We start from the raw sequence: 21,292 nt of genomic DNA on the forward strand, positions 1-21,292 counted from the left end.
TTTAACATGACCTGTAGTTCCACCCCAAGGTGATAATGGGAGAAGTGTACAAACCACTGGCCAAGCCATTTCTCTAATACCACCATGGGAGATGTTGGTGGGGGCCCTCAGCCCCAGGATCTTTTGCAGTTGGCCCCAGTTCTCCTGCTTCTTAACCCCCTGTTTTAAAATTAACTTACTTTATAAAAAACAACAACTTTATTTATAAGATATCTGTTGGACACTGCAAAGTGCAATGCTGGTGAGATCTCACCCATGCGCAACTTTAATTTTCCCAAGTGGCATCAGTACAGATCCATTCGCATTGGGAATGGGGGGGATTCAGTTTGTTTCACATTTAAATGCACATCTACCTATTTTACCCATCCTAAAACAATACAGAAGCCAACATGCAGATGTTCTGTGAAATTCACATTTCTCCGAATTTTGCAGTAAATTCCGCCAACTGAAGAAATGTGAACAAAAATGCATATGTTACAGGAAAGTGGGTGTAAAAATGCATATATTGGTGAAAATAACATACAAAAATGCATCGTACTGGGTGAACTTTCTTTCTAGACATGTGTATGTTAAGCAAGATTGCATGCAAACATGAATCTGTTAGAGAATCATGTGATAAAATGCTGGTCAATTTTTAATAGGGGTTTTTTAAATGTGCAAAAATGTGGCAAACCAACCCTAAGTTTGGAAAAAAATGAGAGACTGGAAGGAAATTGTTCGTTCCTAATTTGTATATGCAAATGTTATGCAATTTTTTGTGCACCTGTTCCCTAAATGCTTTAAGAATCTAGCCATGCCCCTAAATACAATTTTCAGTGGGTTCCCCGCCCCCCCCAAAAGAAAACACTACCATCCATCTCCATCCTGGGAGACACTTAAATCACTCTGCTAATTGGAAAATTCAGAGAACAGAGGTACAAATAATGGAGATTTTATTGTAGTAGGAAATAGCATTCCCAGTTAGTTTCTCCATCAGAGTTTTGCGGGCAGAAAATCCTTACCTACTTCTTGAAATGTGTCCCACTTATTCTGCCCCCGCCCTGTTTTGTATTAATGAGAAGCAAATCATACAGTGCTTGCTATATAAGCTCAGATCTTTTTTTATAAAATAATAATAATAATGAAAAAGCGTAGGCATTGATGTACTGACATTTCCTACTGAGTCAGCACTGGCGGGACCACAACTGCACCCGATCAGTCTCTGAGCTCCTTTAAAATCTCTCTGGTCCTCTCTCTACATTAGAGCTTTTCTTTCTTTCCTTTTTTCCCCTTTTTACTTAAAGCTTAATAATAATATAAAAACCTATTGGAAAAGGCATTGGCAGGCCTGTCATATCCCCCAATTCCTCGTCTTTCTCTCAGCTCGGGGATGAGGAGTGGAAAACAAAACCTGAATCTCAATTCTATTTAATGTGTAAAAGCTGTTGCTAGCTCAGATCTTAGAGTGAAATTGATCAGATCTGTTGAATACAAGTATGCTGGGAATATTGTGGCACTGGTGGAGCCCTGGACAAGCACTCCTAATGTTATTTCTGTATTGCCTGGGTAATTTATTCAGCCCAGACCTTGCAATACATCCCAAGCGGTACCTGGGGGAATCATTTATACCTGACACAGGGCTGCCATCCTGATGTTTAATTCATGCAGGAGAAATGTTTTTATGAAGAACCTTAAAAAAAAAAGTGTCTGTGTCTGTGTGTGTGTTTTTTAACTTGACGTTGAGATTCCAGTTTCCTGCAACCTCATTAAAAACTTCTCTTCCCCTGCTTCCCAAGATCTTTGCATTTCCTCTTCTTTTCTGCCAGCCTTAAAAAAAAAAAACAACCTTCTTCTGCTAAGAAGAATCCTATTGATTGAGAATTTTACATTTTAACACTGATTAATAGATTGAAGGGTATTTTAAGGCTATTTATTGGGAAGTGACTTACAGGGAAATCAAAAAGGCCAAAGCAGCGCCATATTAACCAGTAGGAACTTCAGACATCAGCAAAGCAGGGGCACCCAAAAAAAAAATGAGAAATTTCTGTTTGAAAGGATTTTGCATTCAGAAACTTGAGAGGGGGGCGCTATTTCATTTCAGCATACATGTAAGTTTTGTGTCACTTTGAAAAATCAAATTTTATTTTTCAGTTTAGTATTTTTTTTTCAAATTTTGAATTGCATACGGCGGGCACCGTTTGTTTTTCAGTACTTGAGGCCTCTAAAATCTTGATCCAGCCCTAGATAAAAGGCCAACCAATCAGGTTGAGGCTCTGGGGCGGCTTTTAGCCGCCCAAATGCGACCGCAGCAGCGCTCGCTTCCCCTTTATTCTGCTGCTGGTTTTTGTCGGATCACCCACACACCCTCCCTTTAGTTCATAGCTTGGTTCTTGACATTGCTATGGACCTGTGGTTGGTCACCTTGGTTGGCCAAGGGGCCTGGTAGGAATTTTTATCCAACTGGCAAATTGGCACCGGCCACTTGGTTTTTCACCTACCTCGTAGCAAATAGTCACAACTTTGTGGTATTGGCGGTTAGGCATTGGAATATATTTGTGGATTGGAGGGCAGGGTGTGGCCATCGCCTACCCCTCCTCTTTATGGGTGTTCCGGTAAAGGAATCTGGCGGTCGTGGATCCTGTCCAACGCCCTTGCTGGTGGCTAGAGCCATGGCACGACCCCCGGTGACATCAGGGGGAGCTTACAGTTGTATTTGCATCAACAGGCTCCACCCACTGGTGGTTAACCCTTGATAGACTCACCCCTCCCCGAGGGGGTGCAGGCACGCTCTGTTGTTTTATCCAATGCCTAAGCCAATAACTCTCACATGTTGTAATCAATAAAGTTGTGGCCTTTTTTAGCCCATTAACCTAATAACGTGTCCATGTGTCTTTCTTATTCTCAAGCGGGTGGTGGGTCCTTGAATCACAAACATAGGAAGCTGCCTTAAACTATTGCTCCATCTAGCTCAGTCTAGTCTACACTGACTGGCAGTGGCTGTGCGGGTTTTCAGAACAGAGCCTTTCCTCCACTACCTGGAGAAGCTGTGGGTGGAGCTTGGGGTCTACCTGATAAACTTGGAGTTACTTTCTCCTTTATGATTCTCCCCAAGTCTGCGCCTCGACTCCCAAAGTGGCATTTGGAGGTGAGATTTCCTGAGCTTTGCTCAAATCATTCCTTCCATGTATTAGCTTTTCCACAACCTTTCCAGCATGAATTTGGTGCAAGGGTGCTTTCCGAGGAGAAAGATCAGAAGTCACTCCCTGTCCAAACCACTGTGCAGATGAAAACGTATGATGAAACCACGCCATTTATGCATGCGGTCATAATTTGATGAGTAGCATGTTCTGCCTCCACTGTTGGAAGCAGAAGGCCCCAGAATGTCAGTTGCTAGAATCATCATCATCATCATCATTTATTAAACACAATCCATAGAACTCAGGGTGGTTCACAACATGAAAATACAATATAAAAAACACAAAGTACATAATAAAAATAAGGGGGGAAACAAACAAATCAATAATCTCCAGGTAGAGAGTTCTCTTGCACTCAGATCACTGCTTGCAGGCTTTCCATAGGGATCTGGTTGGCTGCTATGAAACAGGGTGCTGGGCTAGATGGTCTTCTGGCCTCACCCTGCAAGGCTCTTCCAGTCTTGCATCTTCATTCATAAGCAGATTTATTTATTTTTAACTCAAACTTTTGGCACAGCGGAAAAGCCTACTGATCTTCCTTTCTTCCCCAGCTTCTAAGTGTTCCTCCTAAGTTAGTTTTGCTCTCTTCCTCTCTGAATAGCGCAAGCCTCTCCAGCCTCGCAGAGCCACCGTGAAATCGGACCGACGTTGCGATCTGTGTCACCATGGCAACCTAGGCCCTCTTTCCCTTTTCTTTCCCCCCCTTTTCCACCTGCATTGTTGCTTAAGCTTCCCTTTCTCTTTCCCTGCCCTGTAGGTTAACCTGGACCTGACCTCTCTTCTTGACAGCGAAGATAAAAAGTCAAAGAACAAACGAGGTGTCCTGCCGAAGCATGCCACGAATATCATGCGGTCCTGGCTCTTCCAGCATCTTATGGTGAGAGAAGTTAACAAGTGTGTCTGAGCGATTAACCCCTTGGGATCGTTTTCCCATTAAGGAGAAGCCACTCCAAAGGGTGCTCAATGCCCGGGTTTCCATGAAGTGGCTTGCTTATCTAGGATAAGCACAAACATCTTCACAATAGCCGGAGAAAGAGACTGCAGACAGGAAGCTGTGCACTATTCTTTATCTTGTGGATTAGAGGAAAAAGCCAAGCAGCCCATTCCTAAGGATCTGCTTTAGTAGCTGTACAGTAGGTGCAAGAAGTGGCTTTTTCCGCCACAGCTTAAGCATGCACATACTAATGGCAAGCAGGGCAGGAAAGGCCTTCTTCCTCTGCGCTGTACCAAAGAATGACAGACTTCTCAGGCTCTAAGGGACTCATTAGGTGCATCTGGCTGCACAGAATCAAACACCTTTGTACCCAGGCCTAGGATGTGCCAAATGTTTACCTGTTTCAGTTTGCAAAAAATCTTGTTTTCAGCGGAACTAAAATATTTCCGGGAAACACCTTTCTGAAACCCGTTTACGTGTACCTGCTTGCTGTTGTTTGTTCCCCCTCTCTCTCCCAACTTCAGTGTGGTTGTGCTCATCTGTTTCCTGTTAAAGCTGTGTTTTCTTGGGCAATTTATCCTAACCAATCAGGGATCACCGAGTGAATAGAATGTCACAGCACTACATAGCCAATCGGGTTTGACTATGGGGCAGCGTTGCTGAGGGTAAACTTAGACAATTGCCCTCAGAGTGAGGGTAAAAACAAACAAACAAATATTACCTGCCTTCCTCTTAGCACGTTTCTTCCTGAATATAGCTATAGATGGACCTCAGTCCCATGGCCAGCATCCTGCTCTCACAGTGACCAACCAGGTGTCTTTGGGAAGCCTGAGAGCAGAAGCTGAGCACAACAGCACTTTTTCCCACCGGTGAATCCAGGAAATGGCAGTCGGAAGCTTAGCGCCTCTGACAGTGGAACAGTTGTCACAGACTAAAGCAAACCAGACCTACTTATAATCCTCCACATCAAATGCCACCCGTGAGTTGTATCTCGTAGCCTATCAGGGATTCCATCAATCTATTGATCTTACTACCTTCTTTGGCCTTTGGAAACAGAGGCAGCTGTCAAGCATGTGACAGACCACAAGACATGACTGGCAGCATTTGGCTTGGTGTAGGCTTAGCTTAAAGGCAGAGAGCATGTCAGAAAGAACGACTGATGTGAGTTCTCATCCATCCACAGACTGAGATCTGGGGATCTGGATTTTGAAATCCTTACATTTTGATTTTTGTAGTTTTCGACATTTGTAGTTTCGACTGATGTGCACATTTTTGAAAGCAGTGTCTGCTAACGTAATGCTTTTTGTATGTTAGTCCCACTGATGTCTTCGTTTTTATGCAAACTTTCCCCCTAATACATGCATTGGTTGATAGGACAACTGCATTGCAAAATTCAGACTTTGAAGGAAGGTTGTGTTTGGGTTTCCTTGTTGATTCAGAAAGCACAGATTTGATAAATTCAGGTTCAAATGTGAACTGGATCAAATTTCTCCCCATCCCTATCCCTTATTTTAAAATGTTTAAAACATCACTCACTTGATCCATGTGGCATTTTGGCACAAAGCAAAACATATCACTCCAATGCATCTTGGCCTGTTGAACACAATAACTTTAAGAAGATCCTGGCTGCTGGATCAGACCAAAAGTCCCCCTTGTTCTCACGGGGGGCAACCAAATGCCTATAGGAAGCCCCCGGGCAGGATTCTGTGTGTCACGCCTGCCTGCTGCTTCTGGATCAGACAAAGATAACATAGTCCCAAGCAGCCTATATTCAGCTGCTGCAAAAGTTGGGAAGGAAGAGGAGTCAAGCAATTTGCACAATGGCACCAATTTTCTCTATGTCTAGAACTCACGGAATATGTTCATATTCTACAATAAATGGTAGAGTTCCTCTAGAGGGAAAGCTCAGCCATGCTTTGCATTTTCCCTCCTATTTGCCAAAATTATTGGATAGAGGGAAACTGACCACTATGTGGAAGCAATACATGCTCTCATACTTAGGGCTATAGCTGCCACCTAGTGCCCAAGAGAGAAAATATATTCCGATTTGTTAGACAACCAACGACCAACATACATGCATATGCCAACCCACAATCTCATAAGGAGTTTTGGAGCATAATAGCCTTTTTGTAGATGTATCCTACTGGCTTGTGCTTCTTTGACTGGTTCAGGCCTCTTCATTCTCATGTGTTATTCAGCCCCACCCCCTCCCTTGTGGATCAGTATTCCTTCTGTTTCTTCTCCAATGATGGACTGAAGCTGGAATTGCCCACTTCCCTTCATTTCACTCATTTGTGTGTTTCCTACAAGACTCTGTTCCCACATCTCACTGAGAACTAGAAACATGCAGGCACCTTTTCTGGATTCTACACCAGAAAGCTTGATTTTGAGCTACAGAATGATTCGTGTCGGTTCATGTTTCTAAACCTTAGATGTCACCCTTTTTGCAAGGTCTGTGTTATGTAAACAAAGCAATGCACAACATAGAATCTAATGGCCGTGTTCGTCTAATATATGTGTTAATCACTGGCTAACAAAGGAAGCAGGTGACATATATATGCAACCCACCAAGTAATATCACCCTCAGCACTTTGAGAATAAAGAGCTTCAGCCCTAACTTTTAAATTTGGCTCTTTAAAATTCTGCTTAATTAAGTTAAGCTAAGGGTGATACACATGTCTTTGGGGTAAACATGGTTTATACTGGGTTTCAGTTACAAAGCTGAAAGTAAATAGGAAGCTGAACTGAATATTACAAATAAAATATGTTAGTAAGTCAAGGGGGGGAGCAGTTGAGTAGAGTTACAATTATTAATGCTGAGAGTGTCCCTCCCCCCCCCCAGTGGGATTCATTAGCAATGAGATGTCTCCATCTAAGCTACTCAGAGTAGGCCCACTGAAATTATTGGTCCCCAGTTAGTTTTGTCTATTAATTTCAGTATGTCTACTTTGAGTAGAACTGGCACCAGCTATAATCCACTAGGCAGGATTCAATGGCGTGGTTGCATGCTCTGCTCTCTCAGTAGGACTGTCTGCTCTGGAGGGTAGGGGGAACCCCTAAAATAGGTTTAGGGAATGTGTGGGAGGAAGGGGGGAATCCCATTGCGCAAGCAGACCTTGTCCCCCATGTCCGTACCCCACTTTGTTCTACGTTGATTTCCACCCAACATGTTTGCAATTTACAGTGCAATGCCCTCCTTTACACAATGCATAATGGCACCATTAATATTATAATAAAAGGTAAAGGACCCCTGGACAGTTGAGTCCAGTGCAAGGCGACTATGGGGTTGCGGCACTCATCTCGCTTTCAGGCCGAGGGAACCGGCAGTTGCCCACAGACAGCTTTCCGGTCATGTGGCCAGCATGACTAAACCGCTTCTGGCACATGGAGAACCATGACGAGTGCCAGAGAGCATGGAAACTCCATTTACCTTCCTGCTGCTTTGGTACCTATTTATCTACTTGCACTAGTATGCTTTCGAATGGTCCTGGTGCAATACTCATTATGCACTAAAGCACCCATTGTCCCTAGTCATTGGCGATGTGACCAAGACTGGTGGGAGTTGGAGCCCAACAACTTCTGGTGAGGTCCAGGTTCCTATCTCCTTCTTTAGATGGTGGGGACATTGGACAAGGGGGACAGTTATCCCGCCCACGAGCCTCCGAAAGGCATCTGTCTGGCAACTGCTGGAAACAGATCACTGGAGTGGATCTTACATCTGATCTTACACAGCTGGGCACATCCTTTTTTATATATGTTTTGAGACGAGTTCTAGGAGAAGCCAGGAAAGCCATGCTGGGATCTTGGGAGCCTGTAAAATGATACAAGGCAAGAAAATACAACACGGCAAGCAATCTTGCATGAAATACAAGAGGTGGGCTGAATGTGTATCTTATCGCCCTTTCTGTGACTCATTGTTGTAAATGTGCCATAGCCTATAGGATGCTGCCTTGAGGAGCATGGTTTTTTTTTAATTTTCCATCATCCGTTCACAACAGTTGGCTCCAACTGCAAAAGAATTAAAAGGCATTTGGCAGATTTTCCAGAGCACTATTTTACACAGCAATTAATACAGATTTATGCAATTAGCACTGTTAGAAAGAGACTCTGGGGCATTCCAGGCTTCTTGTCCCAATTATCCCTGAAGCTTTGGGGGAGAGGGGGGTCGTTAGGATGCAGTTTTTAATCTAAATGTTTTTCACATTCTGTTTGGGGGTGTGGGGGTGTTCATTTAGCCATCAATTCAATGGGCTGCGTTTCACGGCACGCGGCAACCATTTCTCATAGGTGTAGCCCAAGGGAGGGCAGAAGATAGATCTACTGGCAGATCCCCTGGGTGCTCCACAACAGTAGATCCACAACAGTGCCCGACCCCTTATTGTTTAACAACTGCAACAACAAAATGATTCCCCACCACTGAAATGGGGAGGGGAGAGGCGAGCAGAAATGGATTTTGTATGTGGAAGGGCTGTGAACTCAATAATAATAATAATAATAATAATTTTTATTATTTATATCCCACCCATCTGGCTGGGATTCCCCAGCCACTCTGGGTTGCTTACAGCACATATAAAAACATTTTAAAAAAAACATTTTAAAAAAAACCAGAATATCTTATGCAGACTATAATTAAACCAATAAATCAACAGAAGATCATATCATAACCATAATAATCAATATACAGTTGTACCCAAATTAATATAACCACCAACCCCAACTAAACATTTATTTTTATTTTTATTTTTATTTTTATTATTTTCAGTTTTATACATTTCAATAATTTTACAACTGTTTTAACATTTCAAGACTCGACTTCCTTCCCCCTCTTTCTGCAGTTCCTTAATTTTTTTTCTGCGGTTCCATATTTTTTATATTTTCTGCATGTTCCAAATTAACTTAATTTACTCATTTATTCATCTGCTTTAAATATATATTCTTATAAAACTGCCGGTTATTACGGTAATCCTGCCAATGTTCTTACTTTTGCGTAGGGGCCATGCTAATCTTCTCTGTATTGTTACAATTTTAGTATTTGTGCTGCTGAAGCGAGCCCAACCCCAACTAAACATTTAATCAACCCCTAACCAACAAAAACAAAACAGAGGAACCAAAATTAAAACCGTTTTAAACATTTTAAAACATTTTAGCCAGCTGCCCCAACCCAAGAGTGGTTCCAGCAATGTCCCTCTGGCCGCCCAGGAGCCTCTTTTACCTGTTCAAGGTGAGTCTGGGCCCCGCCCCCTAAGCCAGGTGGAAATGGGCCATGCAGCAGGAAGCAATCTTCCTCAGGGAAGTTTTTAATGTTTGATATTTTATCACTTTATTATTATTATTATTATTATTATTATTATTATTATTATTATTAATAGTAATATTCTGCTGGGAGCCGCCCAGAGTGGCTGGGGAAACCCAGCCAGATGGGCAGGGTATTAATAATAATAATAATAATAATAATAATAATACAGTGGTACCTCAGGTTACATACGCTTCAGGTTACATACTCTTCAGGTTGCAGACTCCGCTAGCCCAGAAATAGTACCTCGGGTTAAAAACTTTGCTTCAGGATGAGAACAGAAATCATGCGGTGGCAGTGGCAGTGGGAGGCCCCATTAGCTAAAGTGGTACCTCAGGTTAAGAACAGTTTCAGGTTAAGAACCGACAGTGGCGTAGCGTGGGTTGTCAGCACCCGGGGCAAGGCAAGTAATTTGCGCCCCCTAACCCGTGGATTTGCGCCCCCTAACCCGTGGATTTGCGCCCCCTAACCTGTGGATTTGCGCCCCCTAACCCTAACCCCCAGATGTTGCGCCCGGTGCGGCCGGCCCCCCCATGCACCCCCCACGCTACGCCACTGAGAACCGACCTCCAGAACTAATTAAGTACTTAACCTGAGGTACCATAATAATAATAGTTGTTGTTGTTGTTGTTACAACAACACTCGCGGTGGCAGCAATGTCCCTCCAGCCTCCCTCAGTCCCGTTCTGGTCCTTACAACAGATTGAAGGAGAAGGTGCCTCTCAACCGTGTTCAACAGCTGTTCAGAGTCAACCTGGTCTTTCGTTCCATTCATTCTTTTGCACCCAGCTCCACTTAGGGATCTCAAGGTTCTAGTTGAAAAAAACAACAACACCGAGCGGATGCAGCAAGCCTGGAGTCTGCCCTCCCTTGCTCTCATCTTCCTGTTTTGCTAGACAGGTGGCCCAAAGGGACATTTAAAGAAAAACACTTTGCATGGTAATGTGTGACTGTAAAAAAAGCTCACAAATGCAACATTCCATGAAAGCCAAACAGGATTGTTTTCAGGCCTAACTGGTAGCAGTCTCCAGGGGCATAGGGAGGGGGGGTTCATTCCACCCCGGGTGCCACCCTGACGGGGGGTGACAAATCGGCCAGCAGCACTCACCGTGGGGCCTGCAGCGTGCACGAGCCACGCGTCTCGGCGCCCGCAGGCTCGTGCGCTGTCTGTGGGGCGGCTGAGGCCCCACAGTGCGCCCCATCCCTAAGAGCCCAACCCCAACTCATCCCATCCCTCCTTAAGGGCGCCACACGGCACTCATAGGGATGGGATGGGGCATTTGGCGCCCATAGAGACGGGGAGCGCGGCACCCATAGGGAAGGCATGGGCCATGCTGCCCCTATGGGCAGTTCGCCCTGCCCCTGGGCACACCGGCCCAGGTCCCCGAAAGGCTTCCTCCGCCGCTGGCAGTCTCACCATGTTACCAAATGTGGAAGGGCTTCAGCTGTAGAAGATCCCATGTTCAATTCCGGCATCTCCAGGCAAAGTTGTGAAAAGATTCCTGCCTGGACCCCTAGAGAGCCACTGCCAGTCAGTGTAACCAATACTACTAATACAGTGTAAAGGTAAAGGTAAAGGGACCCCTGACCATTAGGTCCAGTCGTGGCCGACTCTGGGGTTGCGGTGCTCATTTTGCTTTATTGGCCAAGGGAGTCAGCGTACAGCTTCCGGGTCATGTGGCCAGCATGACTAAGCCACTTCTGGCGAACCAGAGCAGCGCACGAAAATGCTGTTTACCTTCCCACCGGAGTGGTACCTATTTATCTACTTGCACTAGTGTGCTTTCAAACTGCTAGGTTGGCAGTTGGCAGGGACCGAGCAACGGGAGCTCACCCCGTCGCGGGGATTCGAATCACCGACCTCCTGATCAGCAAATCCTAGGCTCTGTGGTTTAGACCACAGTGCCACCCGCGTCTTTTACTTACTTTGAGCTAAAATACCTATAGCTCCTCCTCATCCCCACCTCAAAGGGAGAAGGTCTGCGAGAGGTTCTCTATTTGGGATCTCTCCATGATTGAGAGTTTGACCTTGGGCAACTCACAACTGATTCCGGCTGCCAAATCAATGGAAACTGATTGACAGCCCTGATTTGCCGGCTGTGCAATTTAATTAATTAATGGGAAAGGTGCTTTGAAAACAGAAGGATTTATTGCAAGTGCCCTCCCTGCAGCCTGAAGGAACAAATTGCAGCACCATCGAGGGGAGAAGAGCAAATCTCTTCCTAGGCGGGACAGCTCTGCTTGGTTTTGTAGAGACCGTGCATGTGCGTGTGGGAATCTAAGAACGCACCCAAGCTCAGAGATATTGCTCAAGTGCCACTGATGTGTCGGGCAACTTCCCTCTCATTCGGCAGCAGCAGGGTGGAAAGCAAGAGACCCTCATGGCCAATGCCAGGCAGAGCTAACTAAGTCTAGTTTGTCCCCACCCTCCTCCCTTCGAGTTCGACAAGAGCAACATTCAGGACCCACCTGCACTATATATTTAAAGCAGTACCACACCACAGCCATTGATTCCCCCCAGAGAAGCCTGGGAACTGTAGTTTATTAAGCATGCAGACCCACAACTCCCAAAGTGGTTCAATAACCAAGCTTTCTGGCCAGGGAACTTTGGGGTCCTTAAAGACCTACACTGGCTCCCAGTACGTTTCCGAGCACAATTCAAAGTGTTGGTGCTGATCTTTAAAGCCCTAAATGGCCTCGGCCCAGTATACCTGAAGGAGCGTCTCCACCCCCATCATTCAGCCTGGACGCTGAGGTCCAGCTCCGAGGGCCTTCTGGCGGTTCCCTCACTGCAAGAAGCAAAGCTACAGGGAAACAGACAGAGGGCCTTCTCGGTAGTGGCACCCACCCTGTGGAACACCCTCCCATCAGATGCCAAGGAAATAAACAACTATCGGACTTTTAGAAGACACCTGAAGGCAGCCCTGCTTAGGGAAGTTTTTAATGACTGATGTTTTAATGTATTTTTAATCTTTTGTGGGAAGCAGCCCAGAGTGGCTAGGGAAACCCAGCCAGATTGGGGGGGGGGGTATAAGTAATAAATTATTATTATTATTATTATTATTATTATTATTATTATTATTTGGGGATTGTAGCTCTCTGAGGGGAATAGGGGTCTCTTTACACTCTCAGCATTCTTAACAAACTACACTTCCCAGGTAAAACTTACGCCAAACCTTACACCAAACCTACAGGCCAAACCTTACACCAAAGAATAAACGGACATAAATCTGACATCAAGAATCACAAAACAGAGAAACCAGTAGGAGAACACTTCAATCTCCCAGGACATTCTATACAAGATCTCAAAGTAGCTGTTTTACTACAAAGGAATTTCAGAAATAGACTGGAAAGAGAAGCTGCTGAATTGCAACTCATTACCAAACAGCGGGTGGCGCTGTGGGCTAAAGCCTCAACGCCTAGGGCTTGCCGATCGAAAGGTCGGCGGTTCGAATCCCCGCGGCGGGGTGCGCTCCCGTTGTTCGGTCCCAGCGCCTGCCCACCTAGCAGTTCGAAAGCACCCCTGGGTGCAAGTAGATAAATAGGTACCGCTTACCAGCGGGAAGGTAAACGGCGTTCCGTGTGCGGCTCTGGCTCGCCAGAGCAGCGATGTCACGCTGGCCACGTGACCCGGAAGTGTCCCCGGACAGCGCTGGCCCCCGGCCAATAAATGTGAGATGGGCGCACAAACCCCACAGTTTGTCAAGACTGGCCCATTCGGGCAGGGGTACCTTTACCTTTACCTTTTACCAAACTTAAAACCATGGAGAGACCTGGTCTGAACAAAGACATTGGATTCTTATCTCATTATACATGACTAAGCCATTTTTCACCTTCTCACCCCTTGCCTTTTCCTGTAAGACCTATTGCAGTCGTTAAGAGTCGTCAACAGGCTCATCTCAGCTATCTGCCAATCTCCCATTCCCACCACCCTTCTGAGTAATACCCCTCCCCACCTTCTCACTATATAGAAGGATCTGGCAACTTCTGTTTCAGTGTATCTGAAGAAGTGTGCATGCACACGAAAGCTCATACCAAGAACTAACTTAGTTGGTCTTTAAGGTGCTACTGGAAGGAATTTTTTTATTTTGACTATGGCAGACCAACACGGCTACCTATCTGTAACTACACTTCCCAGGTGAGGATCATACCTACTGGCAGGGCTGGCGTTTCCTCTTTCGCTGCTGCTGCTGCCGCCACGATACCTGCCGCCGCCACCTGCTCTGCTGCCACTGCATGCCCTGGCGGGTGGCCCCAAATTCTAACCAGATCACCCTGCTTATAACATGACCCGAAAGAAACCAACACCAAAAACGGTTAAAAATGTACAGTAAAGGCAAATCAAAAATTATTTCACAGCCGCAAGAAAGCCCCGCTTTGGGCAATACCCCAGTGAAACCTAATGAAGGAGCTACCATCAGATTGTTTCCTTGGAAAACCTTTTCCTGTTAAGCTACATTTGGCATTTTGTACTATTTCTTAAATTCCTCCGTTCTCAGCTTCCAGTCCTTGAGTTTAGTTTACTATGACAATAGCTCGAAATCACTCTCTGCAATGCCTTAAAATGTCCAATGAGCACTTTCCCCCTCTGCTTAGATAGAAATAACCCATCAGGTAACCATCTTGGGAAAGCAAAATTGCTCCAATATCACTTGCTATAGATTTTAGCTTAGAAGTTGTAGCTCCTCGCGAGGGCTTTAAATCAAGAGCAGCTTTTATTAAACGAGAGCCTCTTTATAAGCCAGTGTTGTACGAGTCGCTTACTGAAAATGGCATCTGAGCTAAAAAATAAAAAGGGAAAGTCCAAGGCCAGGCAGGTGGCTTTGAATAAAAGTGGGGTCTCGCTGCTTAAGGTTATTCATACCTGAATCCTTACACCAGGGGTGGTGAAGCTGTGGCTCTGCAGATGTCCTCCTTGGCCACAGAGTTGGCCACCCCAGCTATGCACCCATTTCCAACGCAGATGTCTACATCTTGTGCAGTTGCACCTGGTGCCCCGTGGCACTGGTGGGGTCGAAAGCAGGGAGGGCAACAGTAGGTGGATTCAGTGCCAATGACACAGGCAGGGCCAACTAATTATGGTTTTTCACACCATCCTGCTCCCTGCTAAGTTCTGCAAGGGCAAAACTGAAACTAAGGAGGAGGGAACTGTCTGCCTGGGCCACTCTCTGGGTCAGTTATGGGAAGGCGGGCAGTTGTGAGTGTGGGAATGTTTAGGGATGCAGGGAGGATATATTGTCTAAGATATCCTATCCCAACTTGTCTTTGCAAGTTCAACAAAATCAGCAGAGTTAACACTCCCCTTTTTCCTAAACACACGCACAGCAGATAGCTTGCTCAGACTCGTTAGAGTCTCTGTAAATATTTCCTGGTATTTTCCCTGTTTAATCCCTCTTAAAATAAGACCCTAGACAGTCTTCTGTAAAGCATAAAACGTTTACTCACAAGTAATCATCTGTTCACACAAAGGTTCCCAGAAGGGAGACTTAAAAGGTTAGAACATAGTTTAAATGTGGTGACTATCTCCTTATGGGAGAAAGCCCCCCTTTCCTTCTCTTGGCCTGGAGCCAAGGGGGCATCTTAGTAGTGCTGTTGTTAAGATGGCATCGATAGAGACAAGAGAGACAAGTTGGTCGCCAGCCTGTGCTTCTGGTTCTTTCTACTTCAGGAGAGGCCACGCCCATCTCAAGTTACACATAGGAAGTTTTGTCTCAGCCCTGGAAAGCAGGAAGTTCCGGCTAGAGGATGAGATAACCTTCATGTCTACTCTAGCCATGTTGTGTTTGACTGCACCTGATTCTTACATCCCACAGTGAGCAGACGGAGGCTGGTGGGACAGTGCCCCATTCTCCCTAATGTATCAGCCTCCGCTGATCCTGTTGGATGGGAGAAGAATTCACAGAACTCAGATTCAAAGGCAGACTCAGATCAGATCATGTTGAGAATCTGCAGTCCAGCAGATTCCAACGAAGGTGGGCCCAGGGTCCCAGAATTACCTCCATCCTTTTAACTGTTTCTTTTCTTTTTAAAAAAGTTCCAATGTGCATCATCCATCTAGCGCAGGGATCCTCATCTCTGTGCACTTTGAAATCCTAGTCGCCCTGGCAGCAACAGGACTTGATCATCACCATCATTTTTAATTTGTATACCGCCTTTCTATCTTACAATACTCAAGGCGGTTTACAAGCTGAAGAAGAAACAAAAAATGTACATCTTATAACAATCTGACGCAATACAAAAATGTGATCATAAAACATAACTTTAAAATAGGCAGCCTCCATCAAAAAAGTAACATTCAACAATCATTAGAATAGTATAAAATAATAATATCAACATATAAAAGTTAAACAGAAACCCACTCAACAGTTACAATAATATCTAAACTATAATCAATAAAACAACGGCAAGCCGCAGTACATAAAACAATACAATAGACATTTAGATGCAGAGGGCAGAGCAAGGCAGGTGGAAGGAGGCCTTGCCTGATGGAGTCTCTCCCCTCACTTGCTGACGTTCCATTGCTCTTAGAGGGGGATGGAGATTAAGATCATGGCTGATCCTTGTTTATATGTAGAGCCAACCATGATTCTTCCATACGATTTCCTCTGAGAGTGACAGAAGCACATGGCAGCATGGGTCTTTTAAAGAAGAATTGCAGAGAGAGAGAGAGAGATGCACATTACACACAGGTCTTGCACTCCAAACACGGTGCCCCCTCAGGAAATTGTTTCCTCGGCGAACATTTGCATAACGAGTCAACGATTTCTATTGATTCCTATGGGGGAATTTCTAATGCGTTCCTGACCACGGCATCTTAACCCTGAATTGACAAAAAAGAACCTGGGAAAGCCCCCTGAATCCTTGCAAAAAGCAAACTAAGAAGGAAAAAAATGCTCTCATTTGTCCAGTCTCTTCCCCTTTCTCCTACTCACCTCCCCTCCCATCATGGTTTCTGGTGAAACGGCTGCAAAACACAAAAAAGTAAGGCTTATTTAAGGCTGCTTATTCGTTTACAGTACTACACGCAGGTCCAGCTCTTCGTATATCTGAATCTGTGGTGTGAATAGTGAGGTTTGGTTACTAATTCTTCACATTTGGATAAGTGAATTTTCTATCATGAGCATTTGGATAGTGGGACCTTCATGTAGTTAAGAGGACAGAGGCAACCCTGCAACCACTGGACCTCCTATTTGTTTATTTTAACTTCACAAATTTGTGCAGATTTTAACAGACTTTTGCCTTTAAAATCTGCATTGCATCTGGATGGGATGAAATTAGTTCTGTCCCCATGTAGAACTGGGACTGCCTGAGAGTCATTGGGTCCATCTATACTTACTCTCCAGTGTTATGTAGAGTAAATAGCACCATCAACTTGACTTTGAACATGGTCACAGAAACGCAATTGGAATAGCACTGTGTGTTTTACACACATAGCGCTTAAAACTTAGAAACACGAATGGCAGCAAAAACCAAAATCTGTTGTGATTCAGAAGCTTTTGTGGTGATAAGCTGTAAATCAAGGTTCTGCTTGCTATACAGCAAGCAAAATTGGAATTAACGGTTCATCTACCATCGCTAAGCTAGGTTGCTGCTGCCCTCTGCTGCCCAACCAGTAGAACAAACCCATTTAAAGAAAAACATTTGAAAAATCTGAAAAAGTACCTGGCATTTATATGTAAGGATGGAGGAGAAATTGGATTCAGTTCAATTTTAACTGATTTGCAGCTTCCAAAACGATACAAGAATCAAAACACAGCCAGCCTTTGAAATTCTCTGAATTTTGCAACCCCAAAATGTTCACAGAATTGATATACTGACATAAAGTGTGTGTAAAAATACATGTATTTGTGAAAATAAATTACCAACACACACTAAGTTAGGGGAAATTAATTTGCAGAAATTTGCCTCCAAAATTGCATACATACATACGTACGTGTGTGTGTGTGTGTGTGTGTGAGAGAGAGAGAGAGAGAGAGAGAGAGAGGAGAAATTTGCAGTAAAATGCTAGCGAATTTTCATGAGGACTTTCAATTTTTTTAAAAATTGCAAACTGATGTGGAAATGTGAAGGGGTGAGCTTAAGACTGGAAAACGGAGAGAAACAGAAAATTGTCGGATTTTCCCATCTCCATTTACAGACACAGAATTTCTTGAGCGTCCAAAGTATTTCATATACTTACTCGTAAGGACATAAGAGGGACGCGGGTGGTGCTGTGGGTTAAAGCACAGAGCCTAGGACTTGGCTATCAGAAGGTTGGCGGATCAAATCCCTGTGATGGGGCGAGCTCCCATTGCTCAGTCCCTGCTCCTGCCAACCTAGCAGTTCGAAAGCACATCAAAGTTCAAGTAGATAAATAGGTACCGCTGCAGTGGGAAGGTAAACGGCGTTTCCATGCACTGCTCTTAGTCATGCTGGCCGCATGACCCAGAAGCTGTACGCCGGCTCCCTCGGCCAATAAAGCGAGATGAGCGCCACAACCCCAGAGTTGGCCACGACTGGACCTAATGGTCAAGGGTCCCTTTACCTTTAAGGACATAAGAAGAGCCTGTCAGCTGGATCCGACCAAGGGCCCATTGAGTCCAACATCCTCTTTCCCACAGTGAGCTGCTATGGGAAGCCCCCGAGTGGGACATGAGGGCAATGGGCCTCTCCCTACTCTTGTTCCCCAGGCAACTAGTATTCAGAACCATGCTGCCTTTGATACGGGAGGTAATATATAGCCATTGCGACCAGTTGCCATTGACAGCCTTATTGTCCATGAATAATCCTTATCCTTTCATAATCCCTTTGAAACAACCCTCTAAGATAGTAATACTAATTCCACATATTGCAGATGAGAGCCTGAAGCTCAGAGATAAGCATTGTGCAAACATTATCCTGAATGCATGCGGAGAGGCAGTCAGAGTGTGCTAGCTGGCCCATCTTCTAACCATTTCCAGCGTAATGTCCGAAAGAGCCTGTGGACATACAAGCCTTATCCTATGACCACTCATCCCTCCAGCACAGTTTCAGACAGGGCCTCTCCCATCCCGACCTGGAGATGCTGGGAGTTGAACCTAGGATCTTCAGTATGCAAGGCAGATGCCCTAGCCTTGAGCTGTGGTCCTTCTCCAAAGGCACAGTTGGAGAGCCTTTGAGAAACAGCATCCCCACTTGGCTATTTCAGAAATCGATGCAAGTGTGGGGATAGGGTGGGTCCAGCAGACACAAGTGGGCCCAATCCAGCTCCACCATCTATGTATGCTCCGAGGAACGCTGCTTCAGAGATAGGGAACATGGCATCCTCCAGATGTTGTTGGACTACAGCTCCCATCATCCCTGACCATTGGCCGAGGCTGATAGGAGTTGGAGTCCAGCAACATCTCAGAGGCATAATATGAGGAGATTTCACCCCTCCCATACCCAAGAATCTCCTGATCATCTCCTGATGATCTCTGCTGACTCTCCACAGAGGAGGAGGCGTGTCCTGCCTATCTACTTATTCTGCCCAGCAACATATCTGTGTGTGAGAGAGAGAGTCAGTCAGTCAGTGTATCGGAGAGAGTGAGAGTGTTAGAAATCCTAGAGATAAGATTGCTGCTAAGAGCAGCTGCAGACTCTCAGTGTAGCATTGATTTATGCTTAGAATATTCAGCTCTGTATATAGCTTTGTATCATAGTTATAGTTATAGAATAAAAGGAAGATATTTTACAGAGCTGCTCTCCGAGTGGTTTATACTCTGCAAGACTCTGCAAAACTCTGCTGCGCAACGACTGTATTATTGAGACAGTGAATCCGGTGCTCTCAGCTCTAAGCTGTGAGTCCACAGCACTGTGACCTGTTCCTGCGAGAAGGAGGTCTCTGGCGGTGCTCCCAGCTCGCCCAGCCCAGTCGGGGTTGAGGTGCAAGAGTCCAGTTGGTGCACTGGCTCTAGGGCGATGCTGACATAATATTGGCTGCTTCTGCTGTGGATCCATGGTTGAGATGAGACTTGAAGCTGGGACATTTCATTTCTTTGTTGTTGTTGTATATAATTGTTATTGAATTTTCTGTTTCACAATTTAACATCCTTAAAATATCAATGACTTCCCCTCTTCTCTTTCCATGGTTCATTTTGCATATCATAAATCCCTGCATGTTTTACAAAAACTAAGCCATTATTGCATCCATCAAAACTTATTTACACTGTTGAATTTATCGTAATGCTGCCAACGTTTTCAAGTGTACACAATTCCCCCCCATATATTCAGTAAATGTTTTCCAATCTTCTCTAAACATATGTTCTTCCTTGTTCTCTTACTCTATGTGTTAAGTCTGCAAGCTGCACATATTCCATCAGCCTAAGTTGCCATTCTTCTTTAGCTGGGACCTCGCTGGTTTTCCATTTTTGGGATAACAAAACACAGGCCACGGTAGTGGCATACAAAAATAACCTTTCTTTTTCCTTCACTGATTATCTCCTGCTTTTTCTCCCCAAGAGAAACCCAAAGTGGCTAAGAGCAAAGCAGAAAATAACTCAGTTAACATGAAATATCAGTCAGCAGAGCATCTTTCAAAGCATAAGGCCAGTCAAAGCCATAAGAATATATTAAATCCATAATGAACTAAGGCAAAAACAAGGGTCTTCCCTTAGGCCTTGATCTCTCCAGGTCCCCGTGCTTGGCCTAATTTGTGCAGTGATGGGAGCTGCTTCTCTATGAGTGGCCCCATGGCACTGAAGAGTGCATCTGGCTAGCCCTCCCTGATCCCCCAAGTGCTACAGTTCCTGGGGTGCCCATATTGGCACATAGGCCACATTGCCCAGGGCAAGGATGGGAAACCTGTGGCCCTCCAACTCCCATTTCTGTTGACTATTGGTGATGCTGGATGGGGCAGTTGGGAGCTGAGTCCAGCAATATCTGGTGCTCCTCATCCCTAAGGTAGTGGAAGGACCGTGGCTCCCTGCTGGAGCTCATGCTTTGCATGCAGAACGTCCCGGGTTGCAGGACAAGGAGCGCTTCCACTTGAAACAATGCCACAAGGACAGTGAGTGGGAGACCCATTCTGAAAACAAGCCATGCGAGCTGAGCTTTCAGAAGTGCACATATCCGCGGCAGTTCAGATCTCCGCAGAGAGGACGAGCTCTGGATAATCCCTGCAGTGGCATGTGGTGTAACAATACCGTTATCTCTCTCTCTCTCTCTTCTTTTTCAGCACCCTTACCCGACAGAGGACGAGAAAAGGCAGATAGCAGCACAGACTAACCTCACGCTTTTGCAAGTCAACAACTGGTGAGTGAATTATCGACCTCCTCTTTGGAAATTGAAGAAGAAAGGTTGGTTTCTTCACCAAAGATGCCGTTCTCTGACCTACCGTCTTATCCTCTTGTCTCAAGTTGTTGTTGTTGTTGTTCGCAGGTCAAAGCAGAGCAGGGCCATAGCTGTAGAAAGTTCTGGCCTCTCAGGGATATTCCAGGCTTCCAGTTTCCTTTCCTTGTTTTATATAAAAAAAGTAAGCCTCTTGCCCAGAGATAGCCAATATGGTTCCTTCCAGATGCTGGAACTCCCATCAGCCCAAGCCAGCTTGACTAGTGAGAATAGATTATGGGAAATGTAGTCCAATAATAGCTGGAGGACACTGTGTTGACTGCCCTTGCTCTAACCCTTTGACTTGTGGGGAGATATGGAAAACTATGCAGCCGGTATTCTATCCAATAGATAGAATTGTTACTGTGAGAAAATGATATTTCCCCAGGGTTCCAGGCAATGAATACAAAGTCACCAGGACAATGGTTAAGTACATTCGTATATTGTTTTGCAACCGGGATCCGTTCTGGAGCCCAGCCGCTAGCTGAAAAGGACTCAGGGCAAAGCACCGTGTCTGCGCATGCGCACCGAGTGGTTTGTGCTTCTGTGCATGCGCAAAACGTGATTT

At 45.1% G+C, this 21,292-nt stretch overlaps 1 protein-coding gene across 8 annotated transcripts in view; it reads left to right on the forward strand.

Moving 5' to 3' along the window:
* Window positions 1–21,292, forward strand: part of PKNOX2 (PBX/knotted 1 homeobox 2) — a 456,445-nt gene that overhangs the window by 429,111 nt on the left and 6,042 nt on the right. For all 8 annotated transcript variants that reach the window (XM_082200515.1, XM_082200522.1, XM_082200517.1 and 5 more), the window contains 2 exons: window positions 3,931–4,050; window positions 20,573–20,649. In XM_082200515.1, coding sequence (XP_082056641.1) covers window positions 3,931–4,050; window positions 20,573–20,649 — 197 coding nt within the window. The remainder of the gene's footprint in view (window positions 1–3,930; window positions 4,051–20,572; window positions 20,650–21,292) is intronic.

This window comes from Podarcis vaucheri, assembly GCF_965113315.1.
Source record: "Podarcis vaucheri genome assembly, chromosome: 15".
Classification (NCBI taxonomy): domain Eukaryota; kingdom Metazoa; phylum Chordata; class Lepidosauria; order Squamata; family Lacertidae; genus Podarcis; species Podarcis vaucheri.